The sequence below is a fragment of the Terrapene carolina genome, unplaced genomic scaffold (assembly GCF_002925995.2).
Source record: "Terrapene carolina triunguis isolate 2854851 unplaced genomic scaffold, T_m_triunguis-2.0 Scaffold242, whole genome shotgun sequence".
NCBI lineage: Eukaryota > Metazoa > Chordata > Testudines > Emydidae > Terrapene > Terrapene triunguis.
This window is the reverse complement of record NW_020664593.1, coordinates 709,018-735,476: the sequence shown is the minus strand read 5'-3', so window position 1 is coordinate 735,476 and position 26,459 is coordinate 709,018. Positions and strand designations below refer to the sequence as shown.

General features: G+C 42.7%; 1 protein-coding gene and 1 pseudogene across 2 annotated transcripts in view; one reads left to right on the top strand and one right to left on the bottom strand.

Moving 5' to 3' along the window:
• Positions 1 to 26,459, bottom strand: part of MAN1A2 (mannosidase alpha class 1A member 2) — a 330,855-nt gene that overhangs the window by 129,386 nt on the left and 175,010 nt on the right. For both annotated transcript variants that reach the window (XM_024217756.3, XM_024217757.2), the window contains exon 5: positions 24,665 to 24,745. In XM_024217756.3, the coding sequence (XP_024073524.1) occupies positions 24,665 to 24,745 (81 nt within the window). The remainder of the gene's footprint in view (positions 1 to 24,664; positions 24,746 to 26,459) is intronic.
• On the top strand, positions 19,737 to 21,551 carry LOC112119179 (annotated as a pseudogene).

Genomic DNA, 26,459 nt, shown 5'->3' with positions numbered 1-26,459 from the left:
TTTTTTTCCCCTAGTTGGCTGCACCACAACCCTTGCAGAGTGAGTGCTCTTTTCTCCATGTGGAGCGTCGCCCCAATACTCATGCTTTGGGAGTTTGCAGAGATGTGTGTTTGCCAAGGGTCAGTGAGAAAGTGATTGTTATGTTACAAAAGGTGTATTTTACTGAAATGTTTCAATGCTGTGAGTGAATTTAACAATCATGCTTCTGTGCATTGTTCCTTGTGCTTTGGCAGATGTGACCTTCAGGTGATCCATACACACCAACCGAGCGTCTCCCCCAGATAAGAAAGTGCTCAAGACAGAGCAAAGAAGACATGTTCTGGGAGGTACTGCACTCTTCCAATGCAGAGAAAAGGGAACAAAAGGATTGGAGGGAAGCCGAAAGGCAGGACAGAAAAGAAAATCAGGTGTTTGTTAAGGACACTACTGAACGGATGATTAAAGTAATGGAGGTGCAAAGGCAGATGCTGAACTCCTTAATAGTGCTGCAGACTGAGCAGGATCCGTGCCTGCCCTCTCCTGCACAGGGCCGGCTCCAGCGTTTTTGCGGCCCCAAGCGGCAAAAAAAAACAAGCCGTGATTGGCGGCAGCTTTACCGCCGCCGCTTCTTCGGCGGCAATTTGGCGGCAGGTCCTTCCCTCTGAGAGGGACTGAGGGACCCGCCGCCGAAGACCCGGACATGCCGCCCCCTCCGTTGGCCACCCCAAGCACCTGCTTGCTGCGCTGGTGCCTGGAGCCGGCCCTGCTCCTGCAGCACATTCAGAACTCTTTTCCGTGCCTCCCCCACCCCCCAACTCCACCCGCACAGTCCTTTCCACTTTCCGGGACTTCTCGGTTTCCCCTTGGCTCCACGCGATTCAGACAACTTTCATAATGATAGCTGGACCTACACACAGCTCTGGTGTCCTTGTGCCGCAGTGCTGGGGTGAGCTCCACACACAGTTCCAGGAAGGTGGCTTTCTGCATCCGAAAGTTCTGTAGCCACTGCTTGTCATCCCACACCTGCATGACAACATGATCCGACCATTCAGTGCTTGTTTCCCAAGCCCAAAAATGACGTTCCACCATGTTCAGCTGTTCTGTGAATGCCAAAAGCAATCTAAATTTGCTCCTATCCATATCACACAGCATGTCAGGCAACTGGGAGTCTTCTTCAATTAGGAATTTTGCAATTAACTGCACTGCCATCCACGATGTCTTCATGACAGTTAACAGAGCATAGGAGAGTAATGCGGGATCCATCCCTTCTCATAAAGATGCCGGGGTACACAGCAAAGAAGGGCCATTGAAAAATGCCATGAAAGAAAGCCGGAAGCCCATCAAGTGCTGGGACAGAAAGCAATACATCACAGGACATTGAGTCAGGTCCCAAGATGTGCCGTGATCTGCTCCACCTTCCCACAACACCTAGCGACAGATGGTATTGAGCTGGACTGTGGTACCCACAGTGCAATGCTCACACTGTCGATGATAGTGCCCCAACTGTGGACGCGCTCTGCCAACTTTTATTATGCCGATTTCTGAGAGTCGACATCACTTTTGTCAACAAAACTTGGTAGTATAGACAAGGCCTAAGAAACATAGGTGTGTGTGTCATCTCTCTGCCTGAGTAGAATGAATAGGGTCAGTAAGGAACTGACTGAAAACAACCCAAATCAACAAGGGGTCCAAGAGAAACAATTTGAGAAACAGGGATTGATACTCTCAGTAGGGAAGCTGAGCAGAGACCCCCAACTCAAGAACAAAGGGCTGAGAGGTGTGAGATGGGAGAATAAGTGAGGGCTCTGGAAAAAGACTGTGGGCTCTCTCACCTGGGAACTGACTAAGGCCTGGTCAACACTATGAGTTTAATTCGAATTTATCAGCATTAAATCGAATTAGCCCTGCACCCGTCCACACAACGAAGCCATTTATTTCAAAATAAAGGGCTCTTAAAATCGATTTCTGTACTCCTCCCCGACGAGGGGAGTAGCGCCGAAATCAATATTGCCATTTCAAATTAGGGTTAGTGTGGCCACAATTCGACGGTATTGACTTCCGGGAGCTATCCCACAGTGCACCATTGTGACCGCTCTGGACAGCAATCAGAACTCAGATGCACTGGCCAGGTAGACAGGAAAAGCCCCGCGAACTTTTGAATTTTATTTCCTGTTTGCCCAGCATGGAGAGCACAGGTAACCATGCAGTCTGATAATCGAAAAAGAGCACCAGCATGTACCGTATGGAAAGTACTGGATCTGATCGCTATATGGGGAGAGGATTCAGTGCTAGCCGAACTACGTTCGAAAAGACGAAATGCCAAAACTTTTGAAAAAATCTCCAAGGGCATGATGGAGAGAGGCCTCAATAGGGACTCAGATCAGTGCCGCGTGAAAGTTAAGGAGCTCAGACAAGCCTATCAAAAAACAAAGGAGGCAAACGGTCGCTCTGGGTCAGAGCCACAGACATGCCACTTCTACGCTGAGCTGCATGCAATTCTAGGGGGGGCCGCACCACTACCCCACCTCTGACCGTGGATTCCAAGGCGGGGGTAATCTCAGCCACACCTGAGGATTCTGTGGATGGGGAAGAGGAGGAGGAGGACGACGACAACGAGCTTGCGGAGAGCACACAGCACTCCGTTCTCCCCAACAGCCAGGATCTTTTTCTCAGCCTGAGTGAAGTACCCTCCCAAGCCTCCCAAGGCAGTATCCAAGACCATGACCCCATGGAAGGGACCTCAGGTGAGTTTACCTTTTAAAATATAAAACATGGTTTAAAAGCAAGTGTTTTTTAATGATTAATTTGCCCTGAGGATTTGGGATGCATTCGCGGCCAGTACAGCTACTGGAAAAGTCTGTTAACGTGTCTGGGGATGGAGCGGAAATCCTCCAGGGACATCTCCATGAAGCTCTCCTGGAGGTACTCCAAAAGCGTTTCCACAAGGTTTCTGGGCAGTGCAGCCTTATTCCATCCTCCATGGTAGGACACTTGACCATGCCATGCTAGTAGCAAGTAATCTGGTATCATTGCATGACAAAGCCTGGCAGCGTATGGTCCCAGTGTTTGCTGGCATTCAAGCAACATCCGTTCTTTATCTCGCTGTGTAATCCTCAGGAGAGTGATATCGCTCATGGTAACCTGATTGAAATACGGGAATTTAATTAAGGGGACAGAGGTGGCCATTCCTAATGGGCTGTTTGCCTGTGGCTGAAAATAAATCCTTCCCTGTAGTAAGCCAAGCGCGGGGGGGAGGGGGGATTGGCGCTGAGCTTTTCCCGTGTGGCTAGCAAGCATCTTCCCTGATACCAGCCACGCGGTGGGGGGAGGGATAAAGCGATCATCCCAGAGAATTGGATGGGGGGGGTTAGTTTGTTTTCTGCTGCTGCAGGTTAACAGGAAAACCGCAGCACTCAATGGGCTTTGCTTGGTATGTGGGAAAGGAGGGCGCAAAAGCCGAAAGACAATGGCTTACCATGGCCGCATGCAAGCCGAATTCTGTTGCCCGGACCTGCATCTGTGATATCTAACAGCAAAGCCACAGGCACTCAATATTAAGATGCAAAATGCGACCTTGCACAGAAATTACATGTGCTGTGTAATGTGAATAGTGTTGTTCACCGTGAAAGAGTATAAGCATTGTTCTGTAAAATGGATCTTTTTAAATACTTCTCTCCCTTTTTTCCCTCCCTCCCTCCAGCAGCTGCAAATTTTTCAAGCCTCCCTCCTCCGTCCCGAAGGCTATCTCAGATAAGGCATTGGAAAAAGAGGACACGAGACGAGATGTTCGCGGAAATCATGGAGTCCACCCGCAATGAAAGAGCTCATCTGAATGAGTGGAAGGACACGGTATCAAAGTACAGGAAAGATGCCAGTGAACGTGAGGACAGGAGGGACCAACATGAGGAACCAACCTGAGGACAGAAGGGACCAACGTGAGGAGAGGAGAGACGCTCGAGATGAGAGGTGGTGGCAGGAAGATCAGAGGAGGCAGGATGCAATGCTGGGGCTCCTGCGTGAGCAAACAGACATGCTCCGGCGTCTGGTGGAGCTTCAGGAAGGGCAGCAGGATCGCAGACTGCCGCTGCAGCCCCTGTATAACCACCCTCCCCCCTCACCATGTTCCACAGCCTCCTCACCAGTCGTGTAAGAACGCGGGGGGGGGGAGGCTCCATACACCCTCCCATTCCACCCCAGTGGACAGCCCAAGCAAAAGGCTGTCATTATTTTAACCTTTTTTTAGTGGCCTTTTCCTTCCCTCCGATCCTCCTTCCAAACCCCACCCGGGCTACCTTGTCAGTTCTCTCTCTCTTTTTATAATCAATTAATAAAGAATACATGATTTTTAAACGATAGTGACTTTATTTCCTTTGAAAGCAAGCTGTGATCGAAGGGGGAGGGTGGGTTGCTTACAGAGAATGAATCAATAAAGGGGGGGGGGGTTCATCAAGGAGAAACAAACAGAACGTTCACACGGTAGCCTGGCCAGTCATGAAACTGGTTTTCAAAGCTTCTCTGATGCACAGCACTTCCTGGTGTGCTCTTCTAATCGCCCTGGTGTCTGGCTGCGCGTAATCAGCTGCCAGGCGATTTGCCTCAGCCTCCCACCCTGCCATAAAGGTCTCCCCCTTACTTTCACAGAGATTGTGGAGTACACAGCAAGCAGCAATAACAATGGGGATACTGGTTTGGCTGAGGTCTGAGCGAGTCAGTAACGTGCGCCAGCGACCTTTTAAACGTCCAAATGCACATTCTACCACCACACTTGCTCAACCTGTAGTTGAACAGCTCCTGACTACTGTCCAGGCTGCCTGTGTATGGCTTCATGAGCCATGGCATTAAGGGGTAGGCTGGGTCCTCAAGGATAACTATAGGCATTTCAACATCCCCAACGGTTATTTTCTGGTCCGGGAAGTAAGTCCCTTGCTGCAGCCGTTTAAACAGAGTAGTGTTCCTGAAGATGCGAGCGGCATGAACACTTCCCGGCCAGCCCACGTTGATGCTGGTGAAATGTCCCTTGTGATCCACCAGTGCTTGCATCACCATTGAAAAGTACCCTTGCGGTTTACGTACTGGGTACCCTGGTGCTCCGGTGCCAAGATAGGGATATGGGTTCCATCTATCACCCCACCACAGTTAGGGAATCCCATTGCAGCAAAGCCATCCACTATGACCTGCACATTTCCCAGAGTCACTACCTTTGGTAGCAGCAGCTCAGTGATTGCTTTGGCTACTTGCATCATAGCAGCCCCCACAGTAGATTTGTCCACTCCAAATTGATTCCCGACTGACCGGTAGCTGTCTGGAGTTGCAAGCTTCCACAGGGCTATCGCCACTCGCTTCTCAACTGTAAGGGCTGCTCTCATCTTGGTATTCAGGGCAGGGGAAAGCAAGTCACAAAGTTCCATGAAAGTGCCCTTACGCATGCAAAAGTTTCGCCCAGAATCGGCGTTCCACAGATAGAACCTGCCCCATCAACAACATGATCTCCAAAGCGCCGGGGCCCGCGGTTTGAGAGAATTCTGTGTCCGTGTCCATGTCCTCATCACTCTTGTCGCCGCGCTGCCATCGCCGCCTCCTCCTTGCCTCGTTTTTCTGGTCCTGGTTCAGCATAAACTGCACGATAATGTGTGAGGTGTTTACAATGTTCATGACTGCTGTCTTGAGCTAAGTGGGCTCCATGCTTGCCGTGGTATGGCGTCTGCAGTGTTCACCCAGGAAAAAAGGCACGAAACGGTTGTCTGCCATTGCTTTCATGGAGGGAGGGGTGAGGCTGTACCCAGAACTACCTGCGACAATGTTTTTTGCCCCATCAGGCACTGGGATCTCAACCCAGAATTCCAATGGGCGGGGGAGACTGCGGGAACTATGGGATAGCTATGGGATAACTACCCACAGTGCAACGCTCCGGAAATCAACGCTAGCCCCGGTACATGGACGCACACCACCGAATTAATGTGCTTAGTGTGGCCGCATACATTTAACTGTATACAATCTGTTTCCAAAATTCGAATTCTGTAAATTCGGATTAATCCCGTAGTGTAGACATACCCTAAGGAAGGAAGTCAGAGAGAGAGACAGAACCTGAAAATGGAGTTCACTACAGCTTCACTGATGAATTATGGCTTGACCAGAATGGACTATGCTTTAACCTTCATTTCTCTATGCTAACCTAAGGACTTCCAGTGCTGTGGTCCAGCTGACTAATAAATCCCAATCTGTTTTGAACATGCTGTTTGGGGTGTCACTGCAAATACTGGGTCAGGTGCATTAGTCCCTGAAGAGTACACAAGTCTCTAATGCTGATGACGCTCATTAAAAAAAGTACATGTTAATTAAATCTGTGACTGCTCTCCTTGGGAGAGAATTGTATCTCTCCTGCACTGCAGTTTTATCCTCATTCTGCCATACATTTTGTGCTATGGCAGTCTCAGATGATGACACAGCATATGTTGTTCAATTTAAGAACACTTTCACTGCAGATCTGACAAAAGACAAAGAAGGTACCAATTTGAGATTTCTAAAGATAGCTACAGCACTCGATCCAAGGTTTAAGAATTTGAAGTGCCTTCCAAAATCTGAGAGGGACTAGGTATGGAACATGCTGCAAGAGAGTCTTGAAGAGCAACACCCTGATGCAGAAACGGGCTTTTATGTGACTCAGACGATAAAAATTAATGTGCGTCATTCCGCACTGCTTTGGATTGTTATCGAACAGAACCTATCATCAGCATGTAAACGTCCTCTGGAATGGTGGTCGAAGCATGAAGGGGAATACGAATGTTTAGCATATCTGGCACGTAAATATCTTGCAACGCCAGCAACAACAGTGCCATGTGAATACCTGTTCTCACTTTCAAGTGACATTGTAAATAAGAAGTGGGCAGCATTATCTCCATAAATGTAAACAAACCTGTTTTTCTTGGAGACTGGCTGAACAAGAAGTAGGACTGAGTGGACTTGTAGGCTCTAAAGTTTTACATTGTTTTATTTTTGAATGCAGTTATGTAAAAAAAATTCTACATTTGTAAGCTGCACTTTCACAATAAAAAGAGATTGCATTACAGTACTTGTATGAAGTGAATTGAAAAATACTATTTATTTTGTTTATCTTTTTTACAGTGCAAATATTTGTAATAAAAAATAATAACATAAAGTGAGCACTGTACACTTTGTATTCTGTGTTGTAACTTAAATCAATATATTTGAAAATGTAGAAAGCAACCAAAATATTTAAATAAATGGCATTCTATTATTATTTAACAGTGCGATTAAAACAAGGATTAATCATGACTTTTTTTAATCTTGTGATTAATCACGATTAATTTTTAAAATAATTTGACAGCCCTAATGTAAAAGCATTCTCATTGTTTTTCAAAATACTGGAAGTAACTGCAGGTGGAAAAACCATATTCCTTTGTTTAGGGTGGGGTAGCTCCTGTTTGTCTGGCAAACATATTTTAAGAATTACAATTTCAGTATATGTCCATAACTTTGCATCAGTTACTTGCACCTATATTACACAACGATACTAATAATCAATCAGTTATGAGCTTTCCATTGACATATTACATGACATCTTTCAGAGACAGATTATGACAACACCGAGTTGGGGTACACTGGGCTGGGCAGGTCAGCTGAAACTCACTGCTAGATATCAGGGCACCCTTTGCCCTCGGGCTGTGCCTCATATCCTCTCTCAACCTTTTTTTTGCTAGACTGAACAAGCCAAGCTCTTCCAGTCTCCTCACATAAGATAGGCTGTCCATTCCTCTGATCATTCTAGTAGCTCTTCTCTGTACTTGTCCCAGTTTGACTTCCTCTTTCTTGAACATGGGTGACCAGACTTGTGAAACCTCCAGATGAGGTCTTACCAGTGCCTTATACAATGCATTAATGCTTCTCTATCTCTAGTGGAAATGCCTTGCCTAATATGTTCTAGGATGGAGATTGCCTTTTTCACAGCTACATCACATCTGTAATTGCTCAGAATCTATATGTTGACAACCCTGGCCAGCGCACACTTCTTTTCCCACAGAGGTCAATGTATCTGTGTTGTTAGTTCCAAACTGTCTCTCTGGAAACACCACATTAATCTGCACAGAGATCAGGAAGTAGCCACTTGCTCCTCCCTCTCCACTGACTCACCCTCCTGGGGCTAGTAAAACAGATTTTTTCAAACAACCAATCCAAGGCCTGCCTACCAAACATCCTCATTTCCCGCCCCCCTGTAGCTCCCTGTCCCCCCTCCCTACTCCTCACAAAGTTCTCTGCCTCCAGCTCCTGTCAGTCCCCATAATAAAACAAAAAATTTGGGTAGATTGGCTACTGACTATTCTGCTGTATTCACAGTAAACCTCCCCATAAAATAAAAACATGTTATACTATAACAGACACAACTCATAGCAAGCAACATGAGTTATTACATCTTTACTGCACAGCTGTATAAAGATTTGGACTAGAAATGTCAGTGGTGGCTGTTCACCAGGAACCCTGGTGTAAGCACATTGTCTTGAACTACATAGGTAGGGCCCTACCAAATTCACAGCCATGAAAAATGCGTCACAGACCATAAAATCTGGTCTTTTGTGTACTTTTACCCTCTACTATTCAGATTTCATGGGGGAGACCAGTGTTTCTCAAATTGGGGGTCCTGACCCAAAAAAGGAGTTACAGGGGGGTTGCAAGGTTATTTAGGGGGTTTGCAGTATTGCCACTATTACTTCTGCACTGCCTTCAGAGCTGGGCGGCTGGAGAGCAGTGGCTGTTGACCAGGCACCCAGCTCTAAAGGCAGCGCCGCACCAGCAGCAGGGCCCTATACATAGGCAAGCACAAAGTGGCTGCATAGAAATCCTCTCACTTTTTTTTCTTGATTGGCATATATGTACTATAATCCTTTCAGTCTGCAAATCTATGCAAGCTAAAAAGTGAACATGTTCTTAAATGTCATACGCAATTTGGGTCCTCCAAAGGTGGGTGAAATATATATTATATATATTTTCCAGACCTGAAGAAGATCTCTGTGTAAGCTCAAAAGCTTGTCTCTCTCACCAACAGAAGCTGATCCAATAATTACCTTCCCTATCTTGTCTCTCTAATATCTTGGTACCAAGACAGCTACAACAATACTAAATGAGACATTTTGACATGCATCAAAAAGACTCCATTAGAATCTTTTTTCAAAATGCCTATTTTTGGACCACAGCCCAAATGACCCAATATTTTCTGCACTCCAACAAGGCATAGCAAATTTCAAGAAAATCCACATAAGCATGTGGACTATAGAGGACTCCGAAGCATTGTTCTTTAAACAGGAAGGACAGAAGCACAATGGAGGGAAAGGACTCCTGTATACATCCATTTGCAGCATAGGGGGGCCTGAACGGTATGAAATGGCCCATTCATTGTAATGAGATGTTCTGAACTGAATGAGAATACCCCATGGAAGTGACTACTACCTGCAAAAATAGCTCTGAGATGTGTGACCTGCTCAATTCATCTCAGCGCATGTTCCCATCCCCCTCCCGCATGCTTTAGATGCTGTGGTATGCACAAAGTATGCCTCTTTTCAGCTCCCCACCCAAAAGGGCAGGCCCCACCCAGAACTCAGCTCACAGGGAAAGGGTCCAATGCTTGTAGCTGGACACATGCCCCTCAGAACCTGGCACACACTGGGGGCAGTGAAAGGGCTCAGACACCCTCAGAGAAGCAAGGCCTCTTCATATGAGGGGGGACTCAGCCCCCCTGGAGGGGCAGGAGCCCCCCATATGTTGGCACAGACATGGGAAGGGAAAATGTGGGACTGACAGGTGCTCCTGCCCCTAGTCTACCCCAGTCCTCATGCCACTCAAACCCACGTCCTACTTCCCAATGTCCCACCCCCTCCACTCAGGAATACCCATGATGCAAATCAACTGTAACAGAACTACACCATCACCCTTGCAGCTCTTGTTGTAGGGGGTATGGCCAAGGAAACAGAAGACATTGCCAAAGTGCCACTGTGTTCCAGCTACCTTCAGATGCTGAAATAGTCCTTTGGGGCCAGGGACAGCCACGTTTAAGTTACAGCAGCTGCGAATATGCTCCAAATTACGCCAGGCAAGCTGGTCACCAGTTTTTCTAAAAGATATGTTTTTAGTTCAAAAAGGAACTATTTCAGGGAAATTCTATGGTCTGTGTTCTATAGGATGATCACAATGGCCCCCTCTGTCCTTGGAATCTATGAGGTCAGAAGGGATCACTGTGATCGTGCAGGAGGTGAGACTAGATGATCACAGTGACCCCTGTTTGAACTATAGCATATCTTTTAGAAAACATCTAATCTGAATTTTAAAATTGCCAGTGATTGAGAATCTACCATAACCCTGGGTAAATTGCTCCCATGCTTAATTACCCTCGCTGCCTTTATTAGCATTCTGAATTTGTCTAGCTTCAATATCCAGACACTGGATCTTGTTATACCTTTGTGTACTATACAAAAGCGCCCATTATCAAATATTTGTTCCCCATCGGGGACTTAGGAATGTGATCAAGTCACCCCTTAACCTGCTCTTGGTTAAACTTAAATGATTGAGCTCCTGGACTCTATCACTATAAGGCATGTTTTCCAATCCTGTAAATAAAGCATACATTTTTTAACAGCCGCGGTAAGTAACCATTGGAACACTTTACCAAAGACTGTGGGGCATTCTCTCTCCATCACTGGCAATTTTTCAATCAAGATTGGATGTTTTTCTAAAAGATCTGCTCTAGGAATTATTTGGGGGAAATTCTATGGCATGTGGCACACAGGAAATCCGACAAGATGATCTCAGAGGTCCCTTCTCAGGCTGGAATATATGAATCATTCTCAAGGCTCTGCTCTGAATCCTCTCCAATTTATCAACATCCTTCTTGAATTGTGGATGCCTGAACTGGACACAGTATTCCTGTAGGGGCTGCACCAGTATCAAGTATAGAGGTAATATAATTTCCCTACTCCTACTCAATATTCCCATTTATGAAAAGTCCAGTACATATGAAATGGCTAAGGATTGGCATTACAATCTGTACTGTTTTGTGTGCATGTGTGTCTGGGGTCTGACATTTATGAAAAAAATGTGAAATTGCCAGTAGGGAGTTGTCACATCAGAGAGTAACAGAGCTCTCATGACCACTTAAGAACACAGAGCTCATTTCTTGGCAATATAGTGAAATCTAATCTTTATATGATGGGATATCCACAATGTAATTCTCTCCTCTGTATTTCAACTTTTTGGTAAACTATTAGTGCAGATAAGCCCCTTCTAAGGGAAAGCCAAGCCTGCTGTCTGCAAACAGTTCATGAAACATGCTGTTTCACTGACTGAAGGGCTGTACTTTACATATTCAAGTCAGTTGTAGGACAAAAAGGTTCATTCCATTTCACTGGCATGCATCACCATAAGTTTCTTTAAGAAACATGAACAAAAGACACATTGCATATCAATCTTGTGGAAAAGGATTGTTTTGATTATCTGTGAATAGCCTATCAGGTATTCCACATCCCTATTCCTCTATTTTTAATGACAGCTTTCAGGGTGAATTTATCCACCTGAATTTTATTATCATCTCACCCAGAAAGAGATGCCACTTTGATGATGGTTATCAAAATAAGAAAAGACAATCACATAAAAGAACTGTTTTATATTTGAGGCCAGCAAAGGTAAACACAATAAATAATTGGGCTTTTTATTTGTGTAGATTTAATATAAGTAGCCTAGTTCAGAGAAAATAAAATGATAAATCATCCCTTTTATGATGTTAATAAATAAAATAGATGAGAATACTTTGTTAGGATGGCATATAGCCCTCATCCTCCTACATGCATGCAAATACCACGAAAATAAAGTTTGCTTTGTTCTTTTTACATAATACTATTTTTTAAACATAGCAATATGCTATGGTGTAAATTTCATACGATTTCAGGCTTGTATCATATGTAAAGAATGACCGTCTATCCATTACTAGGGTTCTGTTATTTTAGGGCATTTTTTTAGTGTTTTACTTGTTTGCTGCTGTTGGGGTTTCTTTATTTGGTTTTATCAATCAAATTTGGAGTTTTTATGATCCACAAAGTTCCACCTTGTAAGAAAAAACAAGAATTCTGGGTTGAGGGGGTGAGTTTAAGCAGTTCTTTATCTCTCCGGACAATCCATTCTTTGTGCCAAACAAGCTAGAGCTGATTTATGAGTTTAGAAATTCCACATGAAGCTTTTCATTAAGTAGCCAGTAATTCTGGAAATGTATATTCTGAGAGAATATCTATCTGTAATTTGACAATATCCTTAAAACATAGTTAAAATCAAAGGGGATTACAAAACGGTATTCAACTAAACTCTCAAAGTTCTAAAGGAAATACCTGACAAACAATTTTCTAGCAGTTCAGAGCAGTGTACGCCAAACAATCGAGGAAGGAATTTGTTTGTCAAAATGCAGAGGGAGGGGATTAAAGTTTCACGTATTCCATTTCTAGCCAAAAGCTTTTGAGGTTAAAACTCAGAATCCAGGTTCAATCAGACAGAAAGAGTCCTTGTAGTGATAAAAGGAAGTGATTAATTCTCACCTGACCTGAGAAATGAAAATAATGGCAGACAGGCTTCCCAAGAGAGAGAACTGATGACACCATGAAACAATGGATTTGAACAACTTTCTATTACACTGGTCTACAATTTTTGAGAAGTCGTCTGCTTCAGAGATAAAATGTGCTATTTATTATGTATTTTGATGTGCTGAATTCAAATATGACAATTAAAACAACTGATTGGCTACTGTTTCTAAGATATTTAAGTTTTTACATTTTAAGTCTATGTATATTGTGTAGATAGTAGAGTTTTAATCATAAATTGTAAACCTAGGTCTTTTCATGTGTTTATGGTTGCTTTACATGATAATATTTCACCTGTCCTGTTTATGTAACACTTTAAAAATCAGCAAAAGGGTTATATAAATAAAATTTATTATGAAACAAAAGGCAAAAAACTATTATGTACATAGTTTAGTCCTATTCAGTGTCTACTCGGCGCTTCTTGGCTTGTCTCTTGTATTCATTAAATGGAGCATCTCTTGTCACTGTCCAGCAATAGTCTGCAAGCATTGATGGGCTCCATTTGCCCTGATAGCGTTTCTCCATTGTTGCAATGTCCTGGTGAAATCGCTCGCCGTGCTCGTCTCTCACTGCTCCGCAGTTCGGTGGAAAAAAATCTAGATGAGAGTGCAAAAAATTTATCTTTAGTGACATGTTGCAACCAAGGCTTTTGTATGCCTTGAGGAGGTTTTCCACCAACAACCTGTAGTTGTCTGCCTTGTTGTTTCCGAGAAAATTTATTGCCACTAACTGGAAGGCTTTCCATGCCGTCTTTTCCTTGCCACGCAGTGCATGGTCAAATGCATCATCTCGAAGAAGTTCACGAATCTGAGGACCAACAAAGACACCTTCCTTTATCTTAGCTTCACTTAACCTTGGAAATTTTCCATGGAGGTACTTGAAAGCTGCTTGTGTTTTGTTAATGGCCTTGACAAAGTTCTTCATCAGACCCAGCTTGATGTGTAAGGGTGGTAACAAAATCTTCCTTGATTCAACAAGTGGTGGATGCTGAACACTTTTCCTCCCAGGCTCCAATGACTGTCGGAGTGGCCAATCTTTCTTCATGTAGTGGGAATCTCTTGCATGACTATCCCATTCACAGAGAAAACAGCAGTACTTTGTGATCCAGTCTGCAGACCAAGCAAGAGAGCAACAACCTTCAAATCGCCACAAAGTTGCCACTGATGTTGGTCATAGTTTATGCACCTCAAAAATTGTTTCATGTTGTCATAGGTTTCCTTCATATGGACTGCATGACCAACTGGAATTGATAGCAAAACATTGCCATTATGCAGTAAAACAGCTTTAAGACTCGTCTTCGATGAATCAATGAACAGTCTCCACTCATCTGGATCGTGAACGATGTTGAGGGCTGCCATCACACCATCGATGTTGTTGCAGGCTACAAGATCACCTTCCATGAAGAAGAATGGGACAAGATCCTTTTGACGGTCACGGAACATGGAAACCCTAACATCACCTGCCAGGAGATTCCACTGCTGTAGTCTGGAGCCCAACAGCTCTGCCTTACTCTTGGGTAGTTCCAAATCCCTGACAAGGTCATTCAGTTCACCTTGTGTTATGAGGTGTGGTTCAGAGGAGGAGGATGGGAGAAAATGTGGGTGCTGTGACATTGATGGTTCAGGACCAGAAGTTTCATCCTCTTCCTCTTCCTCGTCTGACTCAAGTGAGAATGATTCTGGTGCATCAGGAACCGGCAGTCCTTCTCCGTGGGGTACTGGGCGTATAGCTGATGGAATGTTTGGATAATGCACAGTCCACTTTTTCTTCTTTGACACACCTTTCCCAACTGGAGGCACCATGCAGAAGTAACAATTGCTGGTATGATCTGTTGGCTCTCTCCAAATCATTGGCACTGCAAAAGGCATAGATTTCCTTTTCCTGTTCAACCACTGGTGAAGATTTGTTGCATAAGTGTTGCAGCATATGTGTGGGGCCCACCTCTTGTCCTGATCTCCAATTTTGCAGTCAAAATAAAGGTGATAGGCTTTCTTAACCATAGTGGTTATACTTCGCTTTTGTGATGCAAAAGTCACTTCACCACAAACATAGCAGAAGTTATCTGCACTGTTCACACAAGTACGAGGCATCTCTGCTCACTTTGTCTAAAGAGAAATGTGTCCCTTTGCAAAATCAAACACTGACAAATAAGAGAGCACGACACTGTATGATTTCTAGAGCTGATATAGGGCAATTTGTTCAGCAGAGTGATGTAAGCTTCATTATGATTGCATCATCCATGACTTCTAGGAATAACATGATGCAATTCATATCATGTATGACACAATACCAGCTTCAGATTGCATCATTCATTGTTTGGCCTAAAAAGCAAGTACTGTCCAAACCCAGTCATAGATTTATTCATAGATCCAGTCAAAGATGTATTTTAGTCATTTCTGGTTTAAATTGAGATCCCTTCCCTTTATAACTCACTTATCCTCCGCCATTCCCAAGTCAAGAGTCGTATATACTGACCCAATAGCATATCTTCAAAACTAGAGCCAATCAACAATTTTAAGCATCATTTTCGTTCTCAGTGACCCAGAATTAATAAAGTTTGACTACATTTATTTCAGAAGCATTTTGGCTGTAGAGCAGTGTTATTTGTCCTCGTTATGGAGCAGCCAGTAGACTTTTCATAGTTAATTAAGGCTGTAGCACAGTTCCTATTATAAGCCCTCTATTTTTCACTCCCCTCTAAAATCTGCAAATAAAGACTTACGGGGTTGAAAATCAGGAAGGTGCTTCTGGAGCAAATATAAAAGTTTTCTATCACGTTTCATGCAAATTGAATGAGGGGTTCCTGAACTATGGATCTCCCATAACTGATTGGCATTCTGTTTGCAAGTTCTTATACCTTTATGTGCTCACTCTTAACTTAAAAAGTACACGGGGTACAGGCAAACACACATCAGTGAACTCCACTGGATCAGCATTATGCCTTTCATTGGTTTTGGGAGCACCCAAGTACAGAAAATAAGAGATTTGATGTTCTTTTCTGGAACATTTGCTCCAATTAACCATCTTCAGATTGCTGCGATATAAGGAGGGTTATCACTGCCTGCTAATGATCCACACAAAGTTCACCAGACAGAGAAACTGCAATCAAGAGTAGAGCTGATACTGCATCCCTTGGGAGTGCTTTAGAGAGAGCCCCTCATCCACAGTAGACATGGGCAAAATGGAACCACCACCATTGCTTTCAATATCAAAATATCCTTTGGTCTATGTGAAGGAGCACCAGACTCGGAGCAAGGAGACCATGGGGGCAGATTCATTTGACTTGAATGGGCCTCCACAGATTTACACTAGCTGAGGATCTAGCCCCATTAGCCCACTATTACTTATAATTCTATGGAGTTTACAAGCTGCCTTCTTGAGGAAGATTTACCCCTACTTTAGGGAGAAGCGAAGAGTCTCCCATCTTGCAAATGAACAACATAGGGCGGACCATGTCACACATGTGTAGCTGGAATAAAACGGACATCTCTAACATGGCAGGTGAAAATCTCGTCCATATAGCCACATTGTCTCTCAAGAATAATAGACAAAATCTATTTCCTTTGTTATGCTGTCTGCAAATATGATTATTCTTGCATAACCAATCGTCACAAAGCACTCTGAGGCCAACAGCTATAGGTAAAGGAAAAGTATCATTAAAAAATAAATATCACCTAGGAGTCCTAATTCCTCTGCTCACTAGATACTACTCCCTTCCAAAAACTAGTAGTAAAACCCAAGAATCCTGATAGCCAGCATTCTTCGTCTGCCTAACAAATAGTTGAAACTGAAGTTCTGTGTACTCCAGCAGGAAGAGCTCTGCAGGAAGAGAAAGAATGGTTTTACAGTTAAGTCACTGATTGGAATCCAGGAGACATAGGTTCTGTACTTGGCTATTCTATAGACTTCCTATTTGATGCTGGGCAATTCAATTAAAACAGAATTTTCAGAGGTTACCACTAACTGTGTGTTCTTTATTTTCTGGGTACCCAAACTTCATACACTAAGGGTTTGATTTTCAGAAACGCTAAGCACTCACAGCAGCAACTGAAAGCTGAAAAATCAGGCTCTAGGTGTGTCAAGTTAGGCCTCCAACTATTGAGGCACCCTAAATAATGGACACTTTTGAATATTTTGTCCATAAACCTGTCCATAACTCAGTTCTCCATGTGTAAAATGGAGATAATATCTCCGTTTCTCACAGGGATGTTGTGGAGATAATTTCATTAATGTTTATGAGGAGCTCAGATACCATGTTAATGAACACCACAGAAAAGCCCAAGAATAAAGGGTTTGGGTTGTGTGCAGTAAATAAGGCATGAAGCCACACATTGAATTAATAAAAAAGAAACACTAAATCAAGTAAGCATTTGAGCACTGGCACCTGAGGTACCATGCATTGCCCACCCTATGCAGTGAATGAAATAGGGGACCTTGTGGAACTAATAATATGTGTCAAGTATCAGAAGGGTAGCCGTGTTAGTCTGTATCCACAAAAACAAGGTGGAGCCCAGTGGCACCTTAAAGACTAACAGATTTATTTGGGCATAAGCTTTCGTGAGTAAAAAACCCACTTCTTCAAATGTTTTTTACCCACAAAAGCTTATGCCCAAATAAATCTGTTAGTCTTTAAGTGCCACCGGACTTCTCGTTGTTTTAATAATATGTGATCATGTAAGTAAAGGCTACCTCATAGTGCATATGCAGAAAATGACAGAATTAACACTGCATGGACTATATAATTGAATGTTCATTATTCATGACAAAAATGATACCACAAGCTTAAAATATAACAAAATTTAAACACAAAAACTGTTAAATGTACAGTTAAGTGTCCTTAGCTACTCATGCTAAACATGAGACTTTAATTCCCCAAATTCAAATCTTGGAAAAACAGGAAATGCAGAGTTAAGGTTCTCCCAAGTAATCCATTAAAAGAAAATTAGAGTTACAATAACCCCCCTACACACACACATAAATACTAGAACAACAGGAAATGTAGAGTTAAGGTGACATGACACACAGTTCAACCACAAAATTTAACTCTGTTCTTGTATGGATAGAAAGAGAAACTAAGAACATTACAGCACCTTACCTATGTCTAACAAAAAACTGCCACTTTCTCTGTGCCCACCATTACTCCAAATCAGGACTCCCATTCATACATTCCAACAGGATCCTCAACATGGTCTGTATAACAGTACTGACAGTGAGCAATTTCTACTGGTTGACAGAAATCACAGTGGTCACACTGAGCCTTTCCCTCATTACTTACTGGTTGCACAATCACAATTAAAGAGTCTAATAATGAATTACAGCACATCCTTAAATTACTTTTCTACAGTTCACGCATGTGACCAAAGGAAAATATTCCCCACTCCCAAAAGAATGATGCAACAAGCTGCTAGCTTCCAAATCGGAGGTGGAGACGAGTGGTTGCGATGTGGGGCAGTATCACCTTAACTCTGCAATTACCAGTTTTGGTACATTTGTGGAGGGGGAGGGGTTGTACACAGCCCTCAGAAGGAAAGCAATGGACAGGTGCTGGCCTTTAGACAAATTGCCTTGCTGAGGATATTACACAGTGTAAGGGAGTGGGATATGGGTCCCCACCTAGAGAGAAGTGACAGCTGACAATCTGAGACCTGATGTGGCACTCCTGGAGGGGGCCCCGGAGCAGGGTGTTACAGATGCTATTACCCCAAAACTGTGACAAATGGCCCCCGGTCATTCTGTCAGTTAACCCAGTGGGATATATACAATCTGCTGATTTTACTTGGCAAAAAGGGTGAGATCACAAAGACAAATCAGTGAGTCTATACGAATTTTAAAGGCTAAGCTACTGATGGGGCAGAGGTCCTTGTGCAAGGCTAAATTAATTTAGCATCTCATGAAGGGGGACACCTAGATCTCACTGAAATAACTACTACTGTATTATGTCTAGAGTAATACATGCACTCCCTATCTGCGCAGGAAGGCTGTTGTCACTGCCACGCATTTTGTGAACACTCACAACACTGATGCTAGTCCAAAAGACAATATACACAGTGAATAGTACAGTTCTCTTATTACAAATCTGTTCAAGTTTATGCCCGTCTAGTGCAGTCAGGAGGCTCCTGAGCAGCCCCTCATTTGGGTAAAATCTGGGTGTCTGACCTAGTTCTGCAGAGAAACAATTAAAACGAACCCATGTAACACCACTTTTTGGAACTTAAGGTTCTGCTAACCACCTCTCTTCTGCTCCTTCAATTTCCTGGTCACCCACCTACTTTTTATATGTCCCCCACTTTCCCATGCCTGAGTCTCTCAAAATACTCTCTTGCCCTGCTTTCTTTCTCCCAATATGTCTCCTCCCTCTCATGCTTTCTATACACTCTCCCTCTTAGGTTTTATCACATGCAAAACAGGAGGAGCCAGAAGCAAACATCCTGGAAACAATGACAGATGGCAGCAATCTTTACTAAAGTTAAATGTGTACAAGTAGGGTGACCAGACAGCAAATGTGAAAAATCGGGACAGGGGGTGGGGAGGGTAATAGGAGCCTATATAAGAAAAAGACCCAAAAATCGGGACTGCCCCTATAAAATCAGGACATTTGGTCACCCTATTTACAAGGCAGTTGCTCCTGAAATTATGAAGTATTTTAAACAAAATCTGAAATCACAAGATTGGTGATAAAACCACAAAAACTAGCCACTCTGCCTCTACAACTACATGAGAAGAAGGCAGGGGCAGGGCTTCTTAGGCTGCTTGGGGAGAGGAAGGAGCTTGCTGTGTGATAGCAAAAGCCAGAACTTGTCTTCATGGGCAGATGGTAAGACTTGCAATATAACAGGCACAGCGGGACTTGTCTCCAGGGCGAGGTTACAGAGCTCGCAATGTAACAGACAGGGTGGGGTTTGTATCCATGGGGAAGGGGACAGGCTTGTCATATAACAGGATGGAGACTCTCCCAGACTGGGAGGAGGAGGGGTTTGCTATGTAACAGACAGAGGGCGGGGCTCATCTCCATGGGGCCACAGTTTATTATGTAACAGGTGGAGGAGTGGATGTCTCACCACAAGGAGAAAAGCTTTCTATGTGACAGGGAGTGTGGTGAGAGAAGGCAACCTGCAGAACCCAGAAAAGAAGATGACACTGCTGCTGTCCTGCCTCCTACTGCTTCTTATTCCACATGTGCTTGCTCAGCACTTTGGAGTCATCAGAGTCATTCCAGAGAAGGGAGGGGATTACTGCTTCCTCTTCCCTTCTCACTGGGTGCAATCACTGCAGGATAAGAGTGGCAAAACCAAATGGCTTCAGCCACATCAGGACCTAACTTACTCAACCTTGTGTTGTCTTCCTTCCTCCTTTGGCGAGGAGGATTGTGATGGTGGGGGACTCAGCACTAGAATTGTCTCAGTGAGGAAGGGTAACTGCAACTTCTTTGAGAACGGCAGACTCCAGAGAATAAATGGAACACAAGTGCTATTAATCCTTGGTGGAGATGCCCCAATATCCCTCACAGGAGGCAGTGGATTGGGCCACAACTGGGGTCACTGTGAGGAGAGCATTACTCCTGTAAATCTGCTCAGTGACATGGACATAATCTATTTATTCTTCAAACACTTGGGCAAGCTCTTGAGATACAATACGGGGATCATGTTCATCCTTGCCGTAGGCACAGTCACCACTGGAGGCTACTGGGCAGGAAACATAGAGAAGAAAAGGCAGCAATACATGAAGTGCAGATGCAAAAATGAAGAAGATTTTGATGATGTAACAATTGACCCTGATGTCCTCTTTATCTGTGCAAGTGTAGTAATGTCCTCCTTCATGCTGCTTGCTCTCTACTGCTTCTATGATAACTTGGTGAATATAATGATAGGATTTTTTAGCTTATATGCATCCATTGGACTTTACAGTTGTTTGTCTCCCTCTGTGAACAAACTCCCATTTGGAGAATACAAACTCCATTTACCATATTTTCACAATGGTCCACAAGTTAGGACATTGTTCCTGGCAGGATTTTCTGTCTCCATCACTATCACATGGATGATCTTCAGAAATGAGGATCAGTGGGCCTGGGTCCTGCAAGACTTTTTAGGAATCTCTATCTGCCTTTATGTTCTAAAAACAATCCGCATGCCTACCTTGAAGAATTGCAGTTTGTTTCTAGCCACTCTTTTGGTCTATGATGTGTTTTTCGTATTTATCACTCCTTTTCTAACCAAGTCTGGGGAGAGCATAATGGAAGTGGCAGCTCTCGGACCATCTGACTCTGTCAGCCGTGAAAAGATCCCTTTTTTGTTGAAGGTTCCAATATTATCCTCTGCATCAACCTTTAATGACAGCCCCTTTACTATCCTTGGCCTTGGTGACATTGTAATTCCTGGTTTCCTGATAGCCTACTGCCACAGATTTGATGTTCAGGTGCACTCCTCCAAAGTCTATTTTGTAGCTTCTACCATAGCTTATAGCTATGGCCTCCTGGTGACCTTTGTAGTGTCAGCATTAATGCAAACGGGTCAGCCAGCTCTCCTCTACTTGGTGCCCTTTATGCTTACCACTAGCCTGGTTGTTGCTCTTCTGCGCAAAGAACTCACAATTTTTTGGACAGGCAGTGGTTTTACAGAGGACTTATCTTGTCCTTCCTCAGGGATCAGCTATCCAGATACCCCAAGAGATTCAAATACACAAGTGTGTCAACAAGAAAGGGAAGAAAAACGGATCAATTTCACATTCAATGAAGAACAGCTAGATAACTCCATTGTAGTGACAGAAGAATTGACTGATTTCAACATATACGTTGAACAGAACTCAGACTCCATGCTATGTAAAGAAGAACCAATCAATCAACATGATGGTGAGCATAAGGGAGAGATTCTCAAAGCAGAGAAGAATGAGTCAGACTCTATGATAGAGGAAAAAGCTCCACAAACATACCCAGAAAACCTCAACATGTAATTATGATGCTGGTTTTGCAATCACTGAAGAGTCTGCCTCGAAAATGGATCAAAAATGCAAGAACATTCAATCTCAGTGTAGTAATAAACCTATAACATGTAAGTAATCTTTGTAAAATGCAGTGCTTTTACGTGTTCTGATATGTGCATGTGACAATTTTGACTAGACATCTGTACCATTTTGTTGTTCTTATGCTAGAAAGGTACAAATATTTTTTTCAAGTCATTTTATTAATGTTATTTTAAAAAGAAAAGGATAACCACTTTTACATAACTAATTCTAGGTAATAATGATGTCAACATAAATGAACACACTGAAATAAAGTACTCGTACAATATAATTGATGTATAACAATTAAAACAGGAGTCAATTAATGAAATGATAAAAATACAACTATAAAGTAAAAACAAAAGGAAACTAGGCTACCCAGGATAATACAAAAGAGCTTAGGATACAGTGTGAAAGATTTTCTTCAAGGTCTAGAAGTTTTCATACTGCCATGAACGACCCAGTCCTTTGTTTTCCATGTAAGAGTTCACTATTCAAATCCCAGACTCATCTCTCCCCATCCAAATATTATCCCAATATAAAATATCTGAAGATCCATTTTAGTAAACTGGAAGTCCAAACTTTCAGGGAAGGTTCAACTGAATATTTTATTTATATTTAGGCATTTCAATTATGACTATCACCATAGTAACTGTGCCTTACAAACATTAATGAAAATATGCTCTACCTGAGGTTATGGGCTTCATGAATAATCAATGGATGAAGTTCTGTATCGTGTATTATGCAGGTCAGACTAAATGGTCATAATGGCCCTAAAATCTATGAATAATCCATATTAATTCCATTTTATAGGTGGGGAAAATGGAGGCCTTGAATAATTTTCCCAAGATCATACAGGGAATCTACTGCATAGCTGGGAAGAGAATACAGCTGTCCATACTCCCAGTTCTGTGCTTTAACCATAAAATCATCCATCCTCCCAGCACAAAGGGGATAGAGCAGAAAAGTGAATTTGGCCTGATGCACTGAAAAAACCCTCTCTCCTCAAGCTACAGATACTGCAGAACTCTGCATGTATCTTCCCCAAGAAAGCCTGGGAGGCATCCAGATGTGACAGATACCGCTACCTGAAAGATTATAGGTCATTGTTCACCAAACAAGTACTTAATAAAAATTTGTGACTAAACAAAGGATTATACAAGTCTGCACAATTTTAAGCCAAGGAACTAGCTGCTAAAACAAGACACTGTAAATCAAGTATGTTATTTTATTATTTTCCCATAGTACAACATTTGCATTTGTAACACCTAGGAGTAAATGTAGAACAACTCTGATTGGAAGAAGGGATGGTAATAGATATAATCGTAGTATAAAGTCTTTTAATTTCCACAGTACTCCATGATCAGGTTCCTCCACCACAAAAACAAGCACAGTTGATGCTAATTTTTCCTCCTGTGAGCAATTATCAGCATAGTCTCTAAAAACTGAAATACACCATGGAGACTACCATCCCATGTCTATACTCAGAAAACCAAGCTTGTATGAAAGTGTGTTAGCTAACATCGTTTAAGTAACATACTGTGTTAAACAACTTAGCACTCAGTGTAGACAGGAACAAGCTATGTTTAGAAATGTGGGTTGACCCATATGCTGGGTTAAACACAACCAGCTAACACCTCTTTAAATACAACAATTGTCCTTGTCCAAACTAAGAGAAAAATCTTGTTAGTTAAAGCGTGTTAGAAAACATGTTAGTTAATACATTTTCTAACATGGCACATTTTCCTACTGTAGACTAGGACTTAGAGGTAGTTAAACTGCCATAACCAATACTTTGTTTCATGATTAAACAAACACCTCTATTCTCCACAGGTGTCAGTGCAGCATCTTTCACCAGCACTAAATTTATTGTTTTAAAAACAAAGTACCAGAATGAGCACGCTCGGGGTTCTGCTGATCGCCATATTTGGGGTCAGGAAGGAATTTTCCTCCAGGGTAGATTGGCAGAGGCCCTGGAGGTTTTTCACCTTCCTCCGCAGCATGGGGCAGGGGTCGCTTGCTGGAGGATTCTCCGCAACTTGAAGTCTTTAAATCATGATTTGGGGACTTCAACAGCTGAGTCAAGGGAGAGAATTATTCCAGGAGTGGGTGGGTCAGCTTTTGTGGCCTGCATCATGCGGGAGGTCAGACTAGATGATCATAATGGTCCCTTCTGACCTTAAAGTCTATGAGTCTATGAGATTCAGCATATAATCCCCCAAACAGTCAGCAGACAGCAATAATTTTCAGCCACTGCTGACAGAGGCAAGTTTTATACCTGTGAGTTAGAGGTAAAAAGCTGAATCAATTCTGAGAATACTGTCCCATATATCCAACCTATATTTCAAGATACCATGCAGGCTATATAAAGGTGAGGTGATGGCCTTCCAATCCAAAACTGGATATAGTAAAAGTTTTTCCCAGCAATCCCCATGCAGGAGGGGACAGAGAGAAGTCTAAATGTAGCCCGGATATAGAATAGGCATAATTCACAATGACTTCCGTGGGAACTGTATTTGTGAGATGAGTTTGATCCAGTGTGCCTCAATCTTAGCCTATTGTTGTAGCAGAGTTATGGCTCCCTACACAAAAGATACCTGAGAAAACTGTCAAGGGTTTCTGCATTCAGGACCTGTGTCCACTGGGGAACAAGTGGCAGCAGAGAAAAATTCTCTTTTGAGAGAGGTGGAACATCTTGAAACAAGGTATTTGTAAGCACCAGAGTCTAATGATTAGATAACTAGGGTTGAGGTGACTACTTGTGTAAGAAGGTTCAACTCTGTTGACAATGAAGTTGAAAAAACCTTGATAAAACGAGCAAACTAGAGAAGGCACAGGCTGCTTCAAAGTCCTGGTAAAGGGTCCTCAGTTAGCCTAGAGATACTGTACAGTAATCAGCTTTAGATGAAGATTCCATGATCCCTGTAGAGTTGGGTAACACAGCCCATCCTACTTATTATATTAGCTCAAAAAAATACTGTGAAGCCAACAACTTCAAACCTTCCAACTGTGCAGCTTTCATTTGATAGACTACTAATTTCCACACTTCTTTATGGTTTCCTTACCTCCTGTCCTGAAAGGTAATATGCTGCTAGAAGACCACCAATGAAGCGAATATTGACTTCAAAAACGGACACCTCTGAATTCTGGGAAGAGAGGAAAAAGTAAATGTTTAAAAAGCTTCTCTATACAACCAGTGGTTCCCAAACTTTAACAACCTGTGAACCCCTTTCACCAAAATGGCAAGTCTCGCGAACCCCCTCCTAAAAATGAATATTTCCAGGGATTTTCTCCTTTACCTGAGTATAAATTATAAAAGCAGTGATCTTGGAAATATAAAATTTGTTTTTATGACATGCTTAGTACACACTATTAATTATTATTTATCATTACAGTATTTTTATTACATTATGAAAACGGCAACACTGTTCCAAGATCTCACTTTCGTAGCTTGTATCACTTTGAATAAGCCTGTTATAAGACAAGGCTCCTATGTTTCATCAAGAAGTATCAGATGTGAAACAGCATGAAGGTATGTAAGAAGCCAATACAAAGAGTTCCTCTTATACAAGCATTCAGGTCTTGAGCAGTTCAAGCAAACAACACACATTACAACAAAGCTTAAACTTGTTCTTCATAATACTTTTAAAAACAATACTAGCTGCCTATTTAATTTTAAAAACAGCAAAAAATATCCACCTCCCTTTCTATTTCTTATAAGGAGTCTTGAAGTTTAAATCTCCTCAGTGTAATAGATGTGCTTACTTTGATCTGCTTAGCTCTTGGAAGTCCTGGGGCTCCGGGCTGCTGGTCCCGTGCTCCCTAAGGACAGCTCTGTCCGCCATTAGGGAATTTTTCCCCGAGAACCCCCTGTAACATTTCGCGAACCCCCAGGGGTTCACGAACCCCAGTTTGGGAACCACTGCTATACAACAATCAAGGTATCAGAAGAAACTGTTATCATTAGGGTAGGCATAGATACAAATCCAAATGCACACAAGGACTTGTAGTTTGCCAATATTTGGATTCACAAGGACAACCCCCTGCAAATCTTCATGACAACAACCACCACAGCCTGTTTGCAACTCCCTCCTCTTAGCCAGAATCCCTCTCCCATATTCCTTCAAAAGTGCCAGCATCCACAACTACAGCCCACCCACACTGTCCTATGTGCCTCCCCCCACTCTTTTCCCTTGAGCCTCCATAATTCATTTTCAGTATCTGTAGGATAATGATAACTACAAATAGGTACTTGACACCCCCCTAAAAATGGAATTGTCCCATCTCACTTCAGGGTTCCAAATACAATGTATAATTTTTAGACCTAAATTATGGGAGAAAATCCTTGCCATTCATCCATTCACCCTTTTTTCTGTGAGAGAGCTGCACAGAAACATATGACAAACTGGGAATTCTGGGACAATGTTAGCTGATTACAAAAATCTTATCACTTCAGTATTAATGAAATTCTCATAATGTACCACAATGTTAAAATATATACCTAATGCATATTATATTTAAGCTTAAAAAAATCCACAATGAAAATATATTTGTCCCAGAAGTTAAGACTTTTCTTAAGGTAATTAAGCCAAAGGTCCGGAATGTAGGCCATGCTCATTCTTGCTGTCCTAAATCATGAAATATCTCATTCTCCCTGCCTCCTATTGTTATTTTATGGGAACCTGCACAGAAGTAGGCAAAGGAGAACCCACACCTCACTGAACTCCCCCAGGCAAGAAAAACACTGAAGGAAAAAAAAAAACCTGACATGGTAAAAGGTGTCAAAAGACAGCCAGATAAGCTCAGGATTGGAGGGTAGAAGGAAAATGGCCACATCTGTAGATTTATGTAGCATAAAAA